The sequence below is a fragment of the Phyllostomus hastatus genome, unplaced genomic scaffold, assembly GCF_019186645.2.
Source record: "Phyllostomus hastatus isolate PE091 unplaced genomic scaffold, TTU_PhHast_1.1 phas_contig_40, whole genome shotgun sequence".
In the NCBI taxonomy this organism is placed as follows: Eukaryota; Metazoa; Chordata; class Mammalia; order Chiroptera; family Phyllostomidae; genus Phyllostomus; species Phyllostomus hastatus.
In genome coordinates, this window is record NW_025333872.1 from 100,069,993 (window position 1) to 100,085,691 (window position 15,699).

The 15,699-nt window shown below is 60.2% G+C and overlaps 1 protein-coding gene across 7 annotated transcripts in view; it reads left to right on the plus strand.

Moving 5' to 3' along the window:
* Nucleotides 1–525: 525 nt before the first annotated feature.
* The window catches only part of FAM120B (family with sequence similarity 120B), a 32,152-nt gene continuing 16,978 nt past the window's right edge, over nucleotides 526–15,699 (plus strand). The window contains exons 1-5 of one of the 7 annotated variants that reach the window (XM_045843697.1): nucleotides 648–700; nucleotides 927–1,150; nucleotides 1,433–1,551; nucleotides 7,772–8,880; nucleotides 10,932–11,112. In XM_045843697.1, coding sequence (XP_045699653.1) covers nucleotides 7,792–8,880; nucleotides 10,932–11,112 — 1,270 coding nt within the window. In that variant the 5' untranslated portion in view covers nucleotides 648–700; nucleotides 927–1,150; nucleotides 1,433–1,551; nucleotides 7,772–7,791. The other 6 variants (XM_045843700.1, XM_045843698.1, XM_045843695.1 and 3 more) reach the window with 6 other exon arrangements.

Genomic DNA, 15,699 nt, shown 5'->3' on the forward strand with positions numbered 1-15,699 from the left:
CGTAATTTTCTTAAAAATAAGTGAGATTGGTTTCAAGCCTATTTTTCTGCCATCATGCCTGCTACCTGCGTGTCATCCTGGCCCTAGAGAAAAGGGCGGCGTCGCAGCCAGAGAAAGTGAGCTGCGCAGAACGCTAGGGCTGCCCGGCGTTAGAGCGCGCGGGATCCCGGAGACGCAGTAAGGCCGAGATTCGGCTCAGAGTGCACGCTCTGTCCCGCGAGACAACGCGCGGCAGGACCTCGGTGCGCGCCCGTCCCTGAGCCCCGCCCCCCAGGGGAGCTGTCGCAGCGCGACCCGCGCGGGAGCCCGGCGCCCGGCTACGCTTCGGCAGAAACACGGAGTCGGGGACTCGACTGCCCGCCGTTCCACGCGGCAGCACGGACTGCGCACAGAGCGAGGAAGTGGAGCGTCCCACCAGCGCCTGTGGAAAGCCCGGACCTCGGTCGCCGATCTCAGCCGCGAGGCGCGGTTTCCCAGACAACGGGCGCGGCGCCTGCGCACATCGCTCCCGCGGCTCCAGCGCTGCCCGCCGCTTTCCCGGAGCCTGCGCACCTTGCTCCCCTTGCACCTCAGCCCCGCCCACGCGGCGGCAGCGGTCCCGAGAGCGGAAGCTCCCTGAGCGGAAGCGGAAGTGCGTGAGCGTCTGCTGCTGACTGAGGTCTGCGCGGGCGTTTCTCAGGCTGTGCAGGCGCATCTCTAGGTAGGGCTGGGTCTGCGGGGCCAGCGCCGTCCTGGCGCCGGTCTCCGCCCGACGGCCTCGGCCCCGCTGGCTGCGCTCGTGGGTCTGCGTCGCGGCCGCCCCGGCTGTGAGCTCAGGGGTGGTCCTCGGTCCCCTGCCTGCCCTCGACGCTGCCGTTCCCCCGCCCCGGGTTCGCCTGTCCTGTCACCTGCGGACCCCGCCGCTGTACCCCGCCTCCTCCCCTCAGGCGGCGCCTGCCGGCTTCCGGGCCGCCCAGCTGTCCTTAGCGGTCGGGCTGTCGCTGCCGTCCCCGGAGCCGCCGCGGTGTGCGTCCTCCACCCCCCGCCGCCGTCACCTCTGCGCTGCCCTGACCCTGAACCGCCACGCCAGCCCCGGGCCTTCGGGGACAGAAGGTTGACACGGGCTCGCCGCCGGCCCAGAACTTCACCGACGGCTCTGAGCCGTGTTTGGGTAGCGAGCGGCAAGGGGAGGGAGCGGGACAGAGAAGGGGGCTGGGTGTGTGGCGGCGGGACTCGACGGGGAAAAGACTCCGGTCACCTGGGGCGTGGGGGAGGAGGCACTCGGGTGTGCGTCACGGAGAGACCTGGCCGGGAAGACGCACCGCCGCTGCCCGCGGCTCCAGGGCCGCAGAGGCTGACACAGCCGTGGCCCTGCTTGGTTGGGGTTTTTTCGTCTTTCAGCTTTTCTGTCTCTTTCTTCTTTTTAGTTTTTCTACCCTTTTGCTTCCCCCAGGTCAGCGTTCCGCGTTCCTACCGCTGGTGTGCCTGCCTCCGGTGCCCTTTCCGTACTTCTTTCTGCTGTGGGCTTAGGAGCCAGTTGTTAGAATTAAATAGGAAAGTAGTCCGTAGATGGTAAGTCGGAGCCGGAGGGAGCCTCTGATGGAAGGTTGTTTTAGTTTTACCTCGTGGATTTGAAAATTTGTGTTGGGTTCTCATTCTGAGTTCTGAATAAACGAGGCTTCGAGTTTTACGGGTGTGCACACACTGTTTTCTTCTGTCGGGCGACAGTGGTTGTGTTCCATTGGCCCCTGAGGGGCTGCAGGGGTGGGAGAGGCCCGGGGCCCTGCACCCGGGGTGCCCCTGGGACTGGGGGGACCTTGCGGAAGGACAGGCCTGGGGCTGGAGGGCAGAGTGCTGGGTGGGGTGTGTCTCAGTGAAGGGGCCGCAGGCAGCCCCGGGGGCTGACAGGTTCCGATCCCTGCTTCTCAGCAGCCACCTGTGACCTCCCACTGCTGGCACCGCCCGGCTCTTCCCACCTCTGCCGGCAGGTGCACCTGCTGCACTAGAGTTGGAGCAAAGCCGGCCAGTGCAGCGGGACTAGAGGGACGTTTGCTCTGAGGCTCTCTGATTAAAAACGTAGCCATGTTCTTTGCAGAAAATGGGTAGAACAAAGAAACGTTTAAGTGTACAACTCCACGTGCTTTGACCCATGCGCACGCCAGGTTTCTTTTCTGACCAACCTGGGCCTCTGCCCCCCTCTCCAAAGATCCAGATCTTAGGCAGGGACTTCGTCTTGTCCACTGCTGTGTCCACAGCTGCCAGCACAGGGCCTGGAGTGCGCTCAGCTCCAGAGGAACCTCAGCTGAGCGCAGGTGGGGATGTAGCTCTCGGACCTTTGGTGTGTCTGGGGGACCGGGATGTGGTCTCTCTGCCCTCCTCAGTCGCCTGCGGTAGGAGATGGGGTTCTGTGGCCCTAGGGGGAGGGTGCGGGCTCTTGGGCAGCCAGAGCAGCCGGTGTCCATGGAAGCCCCCGCTTTATCTCCAGTCTTGCCGCCTTCCCCCTCCTCCACGACAGTGGCAGGGCAGGGCAGGGCTGCTGAAATGCACAGCCTCGAGAGCCTTCACTGTGCCCTGACTTCCCTTCGGGTGCAGAGTAAACGCACGTGTGGCTTTCAAGTCCCTGTGCCGGCTGGCTCTGTGGCTGCAGCCTCAGCTCTCTCCCCTTTTCCCAAAGGAGAGGGGTTATTTTTTTCCATTTTCTGTGTGTGAGGCACAGACTTATACATGAAGTTGCAGGTCAAACTAGATAAAACAGACATGTTAAGCACCTTAGAAACATCCACTTAATAATAAAATAGATTACGAACTTGATCTTCACGGACTTAAATTTGTGCCTTTTCACTCTTGCGTCAGGCCTCCTGTCTGCCTCGTCTCCGTCTCCCTCTGGCCACTCAAGACGGCCACCGTGGGTCCCGGACCCGGGCCGGGTCTTCCGGCTGCGTGTTCCCCACGTTCACAGTCCCTGCCCTTCTCTGTCCTGCCGTCGTGCCCCGGGGCCTGGTGCCTGTTGGGCACGTCCCTGCGGAGGGCAGGGCTGGAGGTCTGTCTCGTGCGTGGCTCTGTGTGTGCCGCAGAGCTGCCTGCTGACCGAGTTGACCCAGGCTTCTGTTCAGACGAAACTGCCCTGGTGGTGGTGAGAGCTGAGAGCTGATGCGCTGCCGCTCCGGATGGACAGCCTGTCGGGGGAGAATGGCCGGGAGGTGCCTTTACTTTGCCCCAGCAGTGTCATGTCTAAGACTCACCCCAAGGAAGTGACCGACATGTGCCCACAGATTTGCACACGTGGGCGTGATTCACGTTCTTTCTTACGGCTTACGGCATGGCGATAGGCTGCACACTCAGCAGCGGGGCTTCGCAGCTCGCTGGGCACCCGCACTGCGCGCCCGTGAGGACGGCTCTGCGCGAGGCGAACGTGCTGGTGTGGGGACATGTTCACGGCACCTGCAGACACACAGTGGGTTGCGGAGGAGCACTAGGAGTAGATACTCTGAAGTATTTATTACAGTCCTTATCTGTGGAAGATGAGGTTGAGTCTTTTTTCTCTGTGATGTTCTGCTAAGAACATGAGTACTTTTTTACAAAATTTTTACCAATATATTCCCAATATTAAAACATAACCTGTGTTATAAAAGTTGTAAGTATAGTAAACCGTCACTAATAGTAAATGGCTTTGTTTTAAATTTTGAGATAATTTAAGAATTTTGGACTGGTGCTGGGCAGATTTTACTGATTACATCAGTTTAGGCAACTGATGGATAAATTTATAATTAGATGAAATTGCATCACAATTTATCAGGTAGGTGTTATGAAGCTTACTTTGCAGATAAGAAAAATGAAGCTTGCAGAGTAAGGTGACCTGCTCAGAATTTCCCTGCAAGGAATGGAGATTAGAGTTTGACTCAGTGCAGGTTTGTTTTAGAGCCTTCCCTTTTGCCAGCAGTACTGCCTGGCTCTGCCACTCTGCCCTAGGACACAGCACAGAGGGCACCGCCAGCTGCTGAGCGTCTGCATCAGGGTGTTCTGACAGTCTGCCCCAGGACTTGAGGCTGGTGGGAGCGGTCCTCCAGGGCATCGGCCTCTGGGCAGGTTCACCTAGGCGCAGTGAAGTGCATCGCAGTAGCTGCAGGCTTCCCCTGGAATAAGTTACTTCCGGCAAGTGGAACAGGAAGGAAGACTTTGTTCAAGACTTGCTGTAGGGGAGCGGGGTGGGGCTTGGCCTCACGCACAGCAAGGGTACCTGGGAGTTCACAGCCCTCAGGCAGAGCGAGGGTCAGCAAGAGCTGGGGTGGGTGCTGAGGGGTCTGCTCGGATGTCGAGCTGGGCATTCTCTCTACACTGACTCAGCAGGTGTCTTGCCAAGAAAGACTGGGCTCTGCAAGGACGGAGGCTTGTGGAAGCCCAGGGGCGGGGCCTCAGGGGCCCAGAAGAGGCTGCCGTGGGGCGAATCCCTTGGAACCGTCAGCCCCTGTTCCTGCCCCTCTGTGGACGGGCTCGTCCTAAACTGCTCTCGGTGGGTGAGGCGGGAGGACTGGAGAGAAGGAGGAGCAGGCTCAGGTGTCCCATGGGAGCTGGGAGGGCCCCACTGAGGGCCGCGGGCAGCCAGTGTGGGCCTGCTGGGGACTCGAGTGCACAGGGCAGAGAGGGCTGCACCCGTGTCCTGGTCACCCGGGGCCACTCGACTCCCACAGGTGTGCCCTTGGCTTTCCTCTCTACCCCTGACCTGAGTCCAGACGCTGCTGTTGCCTGTTAATGTGTAGATTTTTGTTTGGAGCATCAAATTGCTCAATAAAGATAAATTCAAGGTTATGGTTCATTTGCTCTGTAAGACATTAGCCAGCCTGTCTCCAACTTAAAGGAGCCTTATTTTAAGCAACTCCAGCTCTTCCAGTGCCCTCTGCACCTGGGACGTGTCCCCGTGGCTGTCCACGGTCCCTCCCTCTGGATGTGTAGTCAGACCCCTCCTGGCGGCGGCAGGTGGTGGTGGTGGTGCGTTGCTGCTGAGGCACGTGCACTTCGTTTCTCTGTCTGTCCGTCGACAGGTTGTGAATAAAGCAGCTTCTGGACTTGTCTGTCTTCTGTCCACTTCCTCGTTTACTGGTGACCCAGTACCTGGGGTTGGGGTGGCTGTGAGGAGAGCAGAGCCATTCCAGGGAGCGAGGCCGCCCTGGGGTAGGGGGGGTGTTGCCTGTGCACTTGCTGGCCGCTCCCCGTGAGCCCCCTGCACTGAGGCCCCTCCAGGGCAGTGGCTCCGCGTCCGACCCCCCTTTGCCTGTGTTTGGAGCCTGCGAACGGGGTGATTCCTGCTCTCTGTCCACACACCGGCCCCCGACACCACTGTTAGTCTGTTCACTCGCATGCCCTGGGCCCCGCACGTGGAGGACATGCCCAGGGTGTCAGGGACGCGACAGTGTGGCGTGTGCCCCGGGGAGGCTCCCGGTGGTGGAGCTGGCGCCCAGGCTGTGTTTTGGGCAATAAAACTCCTACCGAATGAGACAGAACTCCTGTTTCCTTTCTAAACAATGAAAGTTTCCTTATAATTTGCAGGTAGAATCAAAGGTTTAAAAACCAAAAAATTGTGTAAAAGGTAATGTCCACAGAATTACATTCTGAAGTGGTTTGCTCCCCGGCGCACTGCCCCCGGTGGCAGGTGGCGGGTGGGCGGGGACGTGTGGAGCCGGAGCGTGGAAGAGCCTCTCGCGCCAGGCTCCCAGACCTCCGCACATCCGGGCCTGCCTCTGCAGGTGCCAGGGAGAGCACGCAGGGAGATGACGCCCCTGAGGGAGTTTGCGGTTTGAGCTGGGAGAGACGGGCTGCGTGAAAGACAGGCAACCCCAGAGCAGGTTCGGTGGAGATAGTGAGCTTTTCACGGCTGGGGTGAGAAGGGAGGAACGGCGCGTGAATGAAATCAAAGCCGAGCCGAGCTGGACTCCTCGTGCAACAAAGAGGAGAGTGTTTCGGGAAACTCAGTGTTGTCACTTGCAGTTTCAGTAGAAAAATGCTGGAAACAAAAATCCCTTTTTGTTGGCTAGGGAAGGCAGCCAACTCGCACGTGGCCTGGCCGCTGTGCAAAGGGGGGCCTGGCCGTGGGAGCCGGCGGGGGGCTGGGGGGACGAGGCAGTGAAGGCAGACTCGACTGCGTTCCCACTGGCTGCTGGTGAGCTTGGGGAGGCGCCCGCAGCACCCAGCCTGGAGCCCGAGCCGGCGAAAAACTGGGCGCTGAGTCACACTCCCGCTCCTGTCTTGCTCACCAACAAGCCTCGAGAGCCTGCTTTTCTCAGAGCGAGGCATGGAATAATAACAGCCTGGGCTCTGGGGAGTCTAGGCATTGTGACCACCCTTGTGTCCTTGGATGCCCTCTGCAGACCTGCACCTGCCCACCACTGGACAGTCCTAAGAGCCCCCCACTGACCCCCGGCAGAAATAGGATGTCACCTTCCTAGACGCAGCGTCCGCGCCTGGAGGTCCCAGCGACAGCCTTAGAGTTGAGATGGTTGTGTAGTCAAGTCCGGTCTGCATCAGAAGCCGCAGGCCCTGTGACGGTCCTTTGGTGAACGCCACTCTGGGAGGAGCTCTGCGGCAGGCTGGGGCGTGTGCATCCATGTGTCCCACACATGGATGTAGTGTGCAAGGCTTCTCTGCATTTCAGCATGAGTGTGTGTGACCTGTGTCCACCCAACCTCTGTATTTTCTTCCTGTAATGGCTCTTAAACAGGGAACTTCAAATTCTACTGGCGGGGCCGGTGTCCACCGACAGGCAGTAGGTGCTTAAATGGTGACCCTGTGCCGGTGCCTGTTCTTAACCTGGCCCTGTGCTCACAGCTCCTTCATGTGTGAAGAAACAGAGCTGTAGGTGTTTACGCGTCCACGCCATCTCCGCAACGCGGGTCTGTGTCCGCGGTCGGTCTGCTGTGCTCAGTCCTCAGCCCAGGAGAGGAGAGGCTCCATCTTCTCGTGCCGCCTTTTGCAAAGTGGGTTTTTTTGTCTTATTTTATCAAAGGACACTAAGCCCTGACAAGGGTGAAAACCAAAGCGAAAAGCACAGGCCGTCAAGATGAAAGATGTTACCCTGGGATCATTTCTGACCTTGGGCGGATGATGTTACCTGCCCGGTAGTGACTTCTGTTACAGCTTCTATTGTGTGAGGACCTCTTCTAGAGTGCTCTGCTTAGATTTGTTTCAGATTCTGAGTTCTAACTCTTTGAACCACATTTTAGAAAGGGCAGTTTTCCGTTCAGAGTTGTTGACCGTCTCAGATGTCACAAACACAAACTTAGTGGCAGTGAACTTCAGTGCGCTGTGCTTCGGGTCTGAGGCTGGGGGTCCATATGTGCAGAAGGCCAGCGTAGGTCCCATGTGGGCTTTCCGCTGTGCATGTGGTCAGCCTCTGAACCATGCCTTGTTCAGGGTCGACTAGTTGTCGTTTTTCTTTTATGATTTTATTTATTTATTTTTAGAGAGGGAAAGGGAAGGAGAAAGAGAGTGAAACATCAACGTGTGGTTGCCTTTCACATGCCCCTTACTGGGGACCTGGCCCACAACCCAGGCATGTGCCCTGACTGGGAATCGAACCAGCAACCCTTTGGTTCTCAGGCCTGCACTCAGTCCACTGAGCCACGCCAGCTAGGGTTAGTTTTCTTCTTTAGTCCCTTTATTGAGGTGTAGTTGACGTAAGAAAACTGCATATGCTTAGAGTGTACAGTTTAACGTGTATTTACCTGTGAAAGCACCACAACCAAGGTAGCAACCATGCGTCTGCTGGCAGTGCCGTAACAGCCTCTTGCTTTCTTTTCAGGTCCCGCCAGGAGTCCGGTCATGGGTGTGAGAGGCTTGCACGGGTTTGTGGGAAGCAGCTGCCCGCAGGTGTGCACGGAGGTGAACTTCCGGGAGCTGGCTGAGCAGCACCGCAGCGAGCACCCAGGCCGTGCCCCCACCATCGTGGTCGACGCCATGTGCTGCCTCAGGTACTGGTACACCCCCGAGTCCTGGGTCTGTGGCGGCCAGTGGAAAGAGTACTTCTCTGTCCTGGAGGACTTCGTGCGGACGTTCACCGCTGCGGGCATCAGGCTGGTGTTCTTCTTCGACGGCATGGTGGAGCAGGACAAGCGGGACGAGTGGGTGCGGCGGCGACTCAAGAACAGCAGGGAGATAGCTAGGATCTTCCGCTACCTCCGGGCACACGGGGAGCAGCCCGGCCGGAGCATGTTCTTCATCCCCTCGGGGCTGGCCATCTTCACGCGCTTCGCTCTGAAGACCCTGGGCCAGGACACGATGTGCTCCCTGCAGGAGGCCGACTACGAGGTGGCCGCATACGGCCGCCAGAACGGCTGCCTGGGGATCCTCGGAGAAGACACCGACTACCTGATCTATGACACCTGTCCCTACTTCTCCATCGGCGAGCTCTGCCTGGACAGCCTCACCACCATCATGCTCTGCAGGCAGAAGCTCTGCGCCAGCCTGGGCCTCGGCCTGCCGGACCTCCCTCTGCTGGCCTGCCTGCTGGGCAACGACATAGTCCCAGAGGGCACGTTTGAGACCTTCCGGTACAAGTGCTTGTCCTCCTACACCTCCGTGAGAGAGAACTGTGACAAAAAAGGCAGTGTTGTCTTTGCCGTGGCGGACCACATATCTAAAGTTCTTCGCTTGCACCGAGGTGAGAGAAAGCTGGAAGAGATGTTGCCTTTGGGACCAAACAAAGCTCTTTTCTATAAAGCGATGGCGTCGTATCTTTTGCCAGGACAGAAATCTCCATGGATTCCCCAAACACCCAAAGCTGTAACAACTTTGGACAAGCAAGAAGTTCCCATGAGTTCAGACCCTGAATCCAAGCAAGAAGTTCCAGTGAACTTGGAGCCCGAAATCAAGCAGCAAGTGACCATGGTTTCAGACACTGAAATCTTAGAGGTATGTAGATGTGCCCGCCCAAATCGAGTATGAAAACATGCTAGTGACTGAAACCATACCCACTGGGGACCCAGGAGTGCTGACCCCCTACAGCGGTCGAGGCGCTGTGGGGACACAGAGCAGGACCCGAGGAGTTCAGTTAGGAAGTGTGACATGAGTCATAGAAACTCACATTGTCAACCACATCCTTTAAGAAAATGTCTTTTTTTTATTGATTCTGGAGGGGAAGGGAGGGAGAAGGGAGACAAACATTGATGCACAAGAGCAACATCGATCGGTTGTCTCTTGTGTGCACTCCATCTGGGACCAAACCCGCAGCCCAGGCATGTGCCCTGACCGGGAATCGAACCCACGGCCTTTCTGTTCACAGGGCAGCGCCCAACCAACTGAGCTACACTGTCCAGGGCCGTAGACCGTGTCTGCTGCTGTCACGGAGTGTACGGAGGGAGCTCTGGTGCTGTGGAGGAGGGCGGTCACTGTGGGCTGAGGCCCGGAGAGAAGCCCCAGGAAGGGGGAGGTGGAGCCAGACCTTCACAGGCCGACCTTGGCTTTGAACAGGCCGAGGCCGAGAGGTCGGTGGGCAGAGAGGTGTGGAGTGTGGAACCCGTGTCGCCTGGGGACAGCAGCAGGGGCAGGCTGGAGGGTGGGGTTTCAGGGCAGCAGTAGGGAGGACGACCCAGAAAAGGTGGACCGCAGTCAGGTTGTGAAGGGTTCCAAACCCTGGGTTCCACACCAGGGTTTGGGCGGAAGGCTGAGAGCAGCCCAGAGCCCTCTGGGCTTTCGGTGGGAGGACCGCTGTGTGCTGGGCACCGCTGTGTGAGGCTCTGTGTCGTTCGGGGCAGCACTCTCGCAGCGAGGCCCGTCGGGGGTGAGGGGCATGCCCACAGGAACACCCATGGGCACCTCAGGTTTAGTTTAATGCTGATCCCTTGGTGTCACACACACACCTTTCCTCGTCCTGGACGGTGAGCTCTGCTGTCTCGCACCCCGCCGTGTGCATTGCAAACCTGGGGCTTAGCCCGGGCGTTTCAGGAGCAGTGCCCCCAAGCCCTGTGCTCCAGTCCAGGCCGTCCCGTCCCGTCCCGTCCCGTCCTGTCCTGCCTACTGCAGCCGTCTCGAGACTCTTCCAGGGTGGCTCCTGCCCGGCCAGTGGGACTACCACACCGCGTGCAGAGAAGAGCCCCGGCTGCGCCTCGTAACTGCTCTCAGGCTGGGGGCGGGGGAGGGCGGTGGGGGGATATCGCTGGGCGAGGCTGGGGCCCGCCAGCCCTCACCCCGGTGGCAGCTCATCCTCTTGTGCTCTGTGGAACCCCTGTGTGTGGGTTATGGTAGCCCTTCCGACGTTAGGCTCTCGTTGGACGAGAGCGCGAGAACCACACATCGGCTCCCCCGCCACGTGCCCCGCACTGCAAGGCAGGAGCCGGTGCGGGCTCAGCTCGCAGTCTTCACTCTGCAAGAAGTCAGTGAGCAGAGGGAGGGGTGAGGCGACAGTCTCTCCTCCCAAGGAGGTCGAGGTTCGGCGGAGGGATCAAACAAGACGACCACCCTCCGCGGGGCCACTGTGCACCAAGCCCCACGTGGAGGGGGGCAGAGGGCCTAGGGGGAGGTGAGCCGGGGACCCTCAAGGGAGAGGGGCGGGCGAGGTGGGAGCGCTGCGGGGGTGCACGTGCCTGCTGGCTGAGGCCCAGACGGCTGCGCGGGGGTGGGGTCGAGGCTGCTGAAGGGTTTGTGGCAGCTGTTCAGAGGCACAGACGAGGGCCGTGGGTGGCCCTCTGTGGACGGTGGGGCGAGCCTTGCCCAGCAGCCTCCCCCTTGGCGGACCCAGGGCCGTGCTGCGGAGTCAGCGAGTCTGGCCGGTGCTTGGGGCCCGGAGGGCAGGGAGCCGTGGGGCGCTCCGGCCCGGAAGCCCGGCCGCCAGCTCGAGTTTGGGGGACAGCTGCTCCGCTGCGGAGTCCTCAGAGCACTGGTGTGGGCGCAGGTGCGCACGTCTTCTGCCCGAGGGCTGTGCCTCCGTTCCGAGGAGAAACCCGCCATGTCTAAATTCTGCACAGGTGGCCAGAGCCCGTCACGTGCAGGCGGAGAGCTACCTGGTGTACAGCGTCCTGACCAGCGGGGAGGTCGAGTGCAGCAACACCCTGGAGGACGCGCTGGACCAGGCCCTGCCCAGCCAGGCCTTCGTCTACCGCCCGGTGCGGCAGCGCGTCTACGCCCTCCTGCTGGCGGACAGCCAAGGTGAGTCCTCGGGCCGACGCAGGGGCCGGTGAGTCCCGGGACTCGGGCCGGTCGGGGCATGGACACCCTCCGTCGGGCTGTTCTCTGCGGAGCCCGCAGTGGAGCGTGCCACGGGCGTCCACGAGACGTTGGGGTCAGTGCCGCGGGCATCTGCAGGTGGCCAGCCAGGGGTTGGTCAGCAGTCATTAAAGAAAAGTATGTTGTTTCTATAAAACGTTGTATTTTATGCCTTCAAAGGACTTGTGCTTTTTAAAAGTAAGAAAACCCTTTTCTCCTGGAGGAGTGTACGTGTGTTTAAAATGCAAAGAAAACTCTCCTTTAGGCTATTTGTAACTAGGCCCTCGGGTCTTTCCACCCTCCGTCCACCCCGCAGCGGCGGCAGAAGTGTAGAGAGGGGAGGGACGCCAGCGGCCAGAACGGTGGCCTGGCAGGCCCTTCCCACGGGAAGCTGTGTGGCCTCTCTCGCCCGGGACTGGCTGCCCGCACCCTCCGGGTCTGCTGTGACGGGTGGTGGGGAGGAAGCTGGCTTAGAAACAGAAAGAGAAGAACCCACGTGATAAGCTTTGGGGCCAAATGTTGTTTAGTTTCTTTTGCACGTGGCTCTCTGCCCATTCTTTCTAAACCTGATTGATTGCACATTGACTAATGGTTAAAAAATACATTTTCATCATGAAAAACATTCACGTTACAGAACAACATCTGCGTGGAATTGTTTCTAGAGCATAGTTTACCCGTGAACGAAACAGTTCAGGGACTGGGGCGTCACCCCACGCCGGGTCAGAAACCCACACGCGGCCTCGCGGGGCCCCCGCGTGCGCCGCGCCTCCGCAGCAGGGCTCGGGGCTGCGCCCGCCCCTCCGGAAGCTGCGTGCAGGTGGGTCGTGCAGCTCCAACTCCCGCTGGTCGAGGACCAGCTGTGTTCCGCGAAACGGGGTCGGGCACAGAACCCTCGCTGACTCAGCACTTCGTCAGCGCCCCTCGGTCGATGACCGTGGCAACAGGGAAAGGTCGTCCCCCTGAACTTGTCTTCGTACCTGGTCCTTGTTTTCCTTCTTCTTTCTCAGCGTCTTGGGTTTCTGTGTTGTTAGTCGACAGTGCTGGAATGTGGAAACACGGTGCTCTGTTGCCGGTCTGTTTATGGTGACGACAGTGGAGTGCACTCTGTGCTCTCTGCTGGGCGCACGCAGCTCCCGGCCCGCGGGCGCCTGGACGTTGCACAAGTGTCAGGCGGGAATGCGGGCGCGCAGGTCTCGTACCAGCTCCCTGCTGACTTGTTCTCAGTTCTCGAGAAAGGGTGTCGAAACCTTCCGATGTGATTGTGGATTTCCTTTCCTATGTTCAGCTCTGTTGGTTTTTGCTTCAGATATTTTTGAAGTTCTGTTGTTAGGTCCATATATATCGAGGGTCGTTGTTTCTTATGAGTTGACTCTTGGGACATTACGAGATTTCCCATTTTAGTGTCTGAAACGTGCCTTGCCTTGAAGCTGGCTCCGTCTGATGCCAGTGTGCGGACTCCAGTCCTCCGTGGCGAAGGTTTGCTGGCACCCCCTTCTCCACCCTTTGACCCCCCTCCCGAGTGGTTTCAGCAGTGAGGGGCGCCTCTGCCTGCTCACGGGGGCGTTCGGACCGCTGACCTTCGGCGTGGTCACCGACGTGGGTGGGCGTGAGGCTTCCGTGCCATTCTCTGCCCGGCTTTTCTCCTCCTCGTCGTGTCCTCGTCTGACTTCTTTTAAATCCACGGAATGATTTTTAGTACTCCGTTTCACATTTTCTTGGGGGTTGTTGGGTTCACCTGTCGTTTTTAGTAGTAGTGGTCAGTGAGCCTGGGTCTGCTCGCTGACTGCCCCCCCGTGACGGGCCCACGGTGTGTCCTGACGGTCGTGTCCAGTGTCTCGTAGTCACGCGCCGGAAGGATCTGGGTGCTCCGAGGAGTGCTGACTTCTGTCCACGTCCGAGTCTTTGAGGGCCCACCCAGGGCTTTCGAAGGTGGGCCAACGGGAGCGTTCACCCCGAGACTGCCCAAGTGCAAGGCGCCCACCGCGGTCTCTGCACATGGGAGCCCTAGGGCGCCCACGGGCGGTGGGCAGGCCCCCCCAGCGGAGGTTTGGCCTGGCGCCCCCGAGTCTCACCCGGACACGGAGAGTGCAGTCTCAACCCTGGCCCAAGGGCGCAGCTCGGCAGACGACCGCACCCCGCCGCCCAGGGCCTGCTCCCTGCCCCCTGCCCTGCAGGCCCGGCTGCCGGCTGCTGTGACAGCCTCGGTGTCAGCCCCGTGCCCCTGTCTCAGACTCTCTCCTCCGCCGGGGCTCTTCCTCCCAGGGCTGCGTCTGCACCGCGCCTCGGGGAGGAAACCAGGGGGAGGCCACGGTGGCCTCACCTTGTCTGGGTCGAGAACCCACGGTGGTGGGAGAGCTAGTGAGCAGCCCGACTGCCCGCAGCCCCGCCCCCAGCCCTCTGGGGCTCCAGTCGCTGAGCTTTTCCTTTCTGGGTGGCTCCTCTCCCTTGGAGAGCTTCAGCGCATTCTTTCTGTCCTTTATGTGCATGCACAGTTCCCCAGTGTCTGTGTGTGGGAGGAACTGCAGAGAGGTGGGCGCCCGCCCGCCCTCCTGGGCTGGTGGTCCGTGCTCCTTCATCTCCTACGTCCCGGCCTGGTGTCCCACTTTGCAGGAGCATGTCCCCACTCTCAGCTCTCCCGGGAAAGCTCCCCTCTCCCTTTCCTCTCCCCACCTCTGCTGCTGGGCTGGTGCTGGGTGAGCCCGCTGCCCCTCCCCGCTGCCGAGTCCGCCCGGCTGGTCAGATGCCTGCTGGCGCCTGGCTGTGGTGCCCACCCCTCCCCCCGCTGGCCTCACCAGCCTCAGCTGCCTTCCCCTGAAAACTGTGTCCGAGGTCAGAAACACGACATTCATTTCTCTGGCTCAGGCTGTTCTTTTGGTCACTTCTGTGCGCCCTGAAGTCCTTACAAACGCCCCCAAGTCCCTCCCCTGCCCCTTGTCAGAAGCGGATCCGTCTCTGAAATCACCACATGCTTTCCGGTCTGAGGCCCCTGGTGGTGGGTGCCTGCCTGGGGGGCGTCTGTCTGCCGCCCCTGCTCCCGCTGGGCTGCTGAGCTGGCAGGTGCTGCCCAAGGGGGCGTTCGCTGCAGGTCCGTGGCCGGGGCACCTTTGTTGCTCATGTGCTTTAAATGCTGCCTTTTCAAGGGTGTCTGCGTCGAGGAAGGCGCCCTGTGGACCAGGGAAACTCTGATGGCTGCACTGCGGGGCGGGCAGGAGTGGCAGCCGCTCGAACCCTCCAGGCCCAGCGTGACTGGCAGGCAGGCGCTCACTGCTGTCACCTGGGGTCTGGAATTGAGGGGCCCTCAGCTCCGCGGTGCAGATGCTGTAAGCCACGTTCTCTGACCCACACAGCCCTGCCTGCAGTGGGTGTCCGCCGCAGCCCCGGGCACTGGGTGGGCACCTAGTGCTTCAGAGCCCCTGTCACGGGGACGGTGTGGGTGACCAGCCTGCAAGCACCCTGAGTCCAGTGGTGCTGGGGTGTGACTGAGACCATGCCTGCAGGTATCTTATGGTCGAATGTGGGTGTTTGGACCTCAGGATGGCGTTGTGGCCAACAGTGGGGAGAAACCCCAACATCACTCACCCCTGAGCCCGTCCCTGGCCTCACACCTCCTCTGACCTGATGGTCTTGGTTTAAGTCACTGCGAAGCCTCGTGAGTCTGAGGGGACGGGGGAGCTCCCTCCAGCCTCCACGGTCGACAGTGTTGGAGACGAGCTCCGTGCGCACGGCCGCCGCCAGCAGTGGGGCTGGCCTCCTGCTCCCAGCCACCCTCTGCTCAGCCGGCCAGTGGGCGTGCTGGGCCCGGGGTGGGGCAGGCTGCCGCCCCGCAGTGGGGACTCAGCCCCACCAGGGAACAGTGTCCACTCAGAGCGGCACCTTCGTGAAGCGCCTCCAGGCCGTTCACACGTTAAAATCCTCGACGCTGACCCAGAGGGAACTGTTTTGAACAAGTGTACACAGAAAAGAACAGGAAGTTTTTCTGTTCTGTGAGGAACCACGACCACACACTGGCGGACTGAACAGCACTACAAAAACGTGACAGAACCAGCAGGACAAGTGCATTTTTTAAAAAGCCTGGAGCGTTGTCGCAAACTTGAAAACCCCAGCAGTTGAGAGGTCCAAGCCCACGTTGCTTCTCCTCTTCCCCTGCCCCGCCCGCCCCCTGCGGCTAACCCTAACCCCCGCCCACACGCACCTGCCCGCAGACCCAGGTCGTGAGCGGGGGGCCGGCACCCTGAGAGCTGGTGGTCGCAGGAGCTGGTGGTCGCAGGAGCAGGTTTGGGCCCCTCCTCCGTCGGCGTGGGTGGCGTCCCGGCGTGCGGGAGAGCGGGGCTGGCAGGGAGCGCCCCTCGAGCTTTCACTCCGCGCTGTGGACGCAGAGCCCGCCCAGTCCGACGCTCCTGGGAGAAGAATCAGCCTTTTCTTTTGGGAACTGCCCGGCTGTGTTATTTCTTCTTCTTCCTTCTTCCTTCCTCCTCCTCCTCCTCCTCCTTCTTTATATGTAGGTGTATATCAGATTATTTCATTTTAACT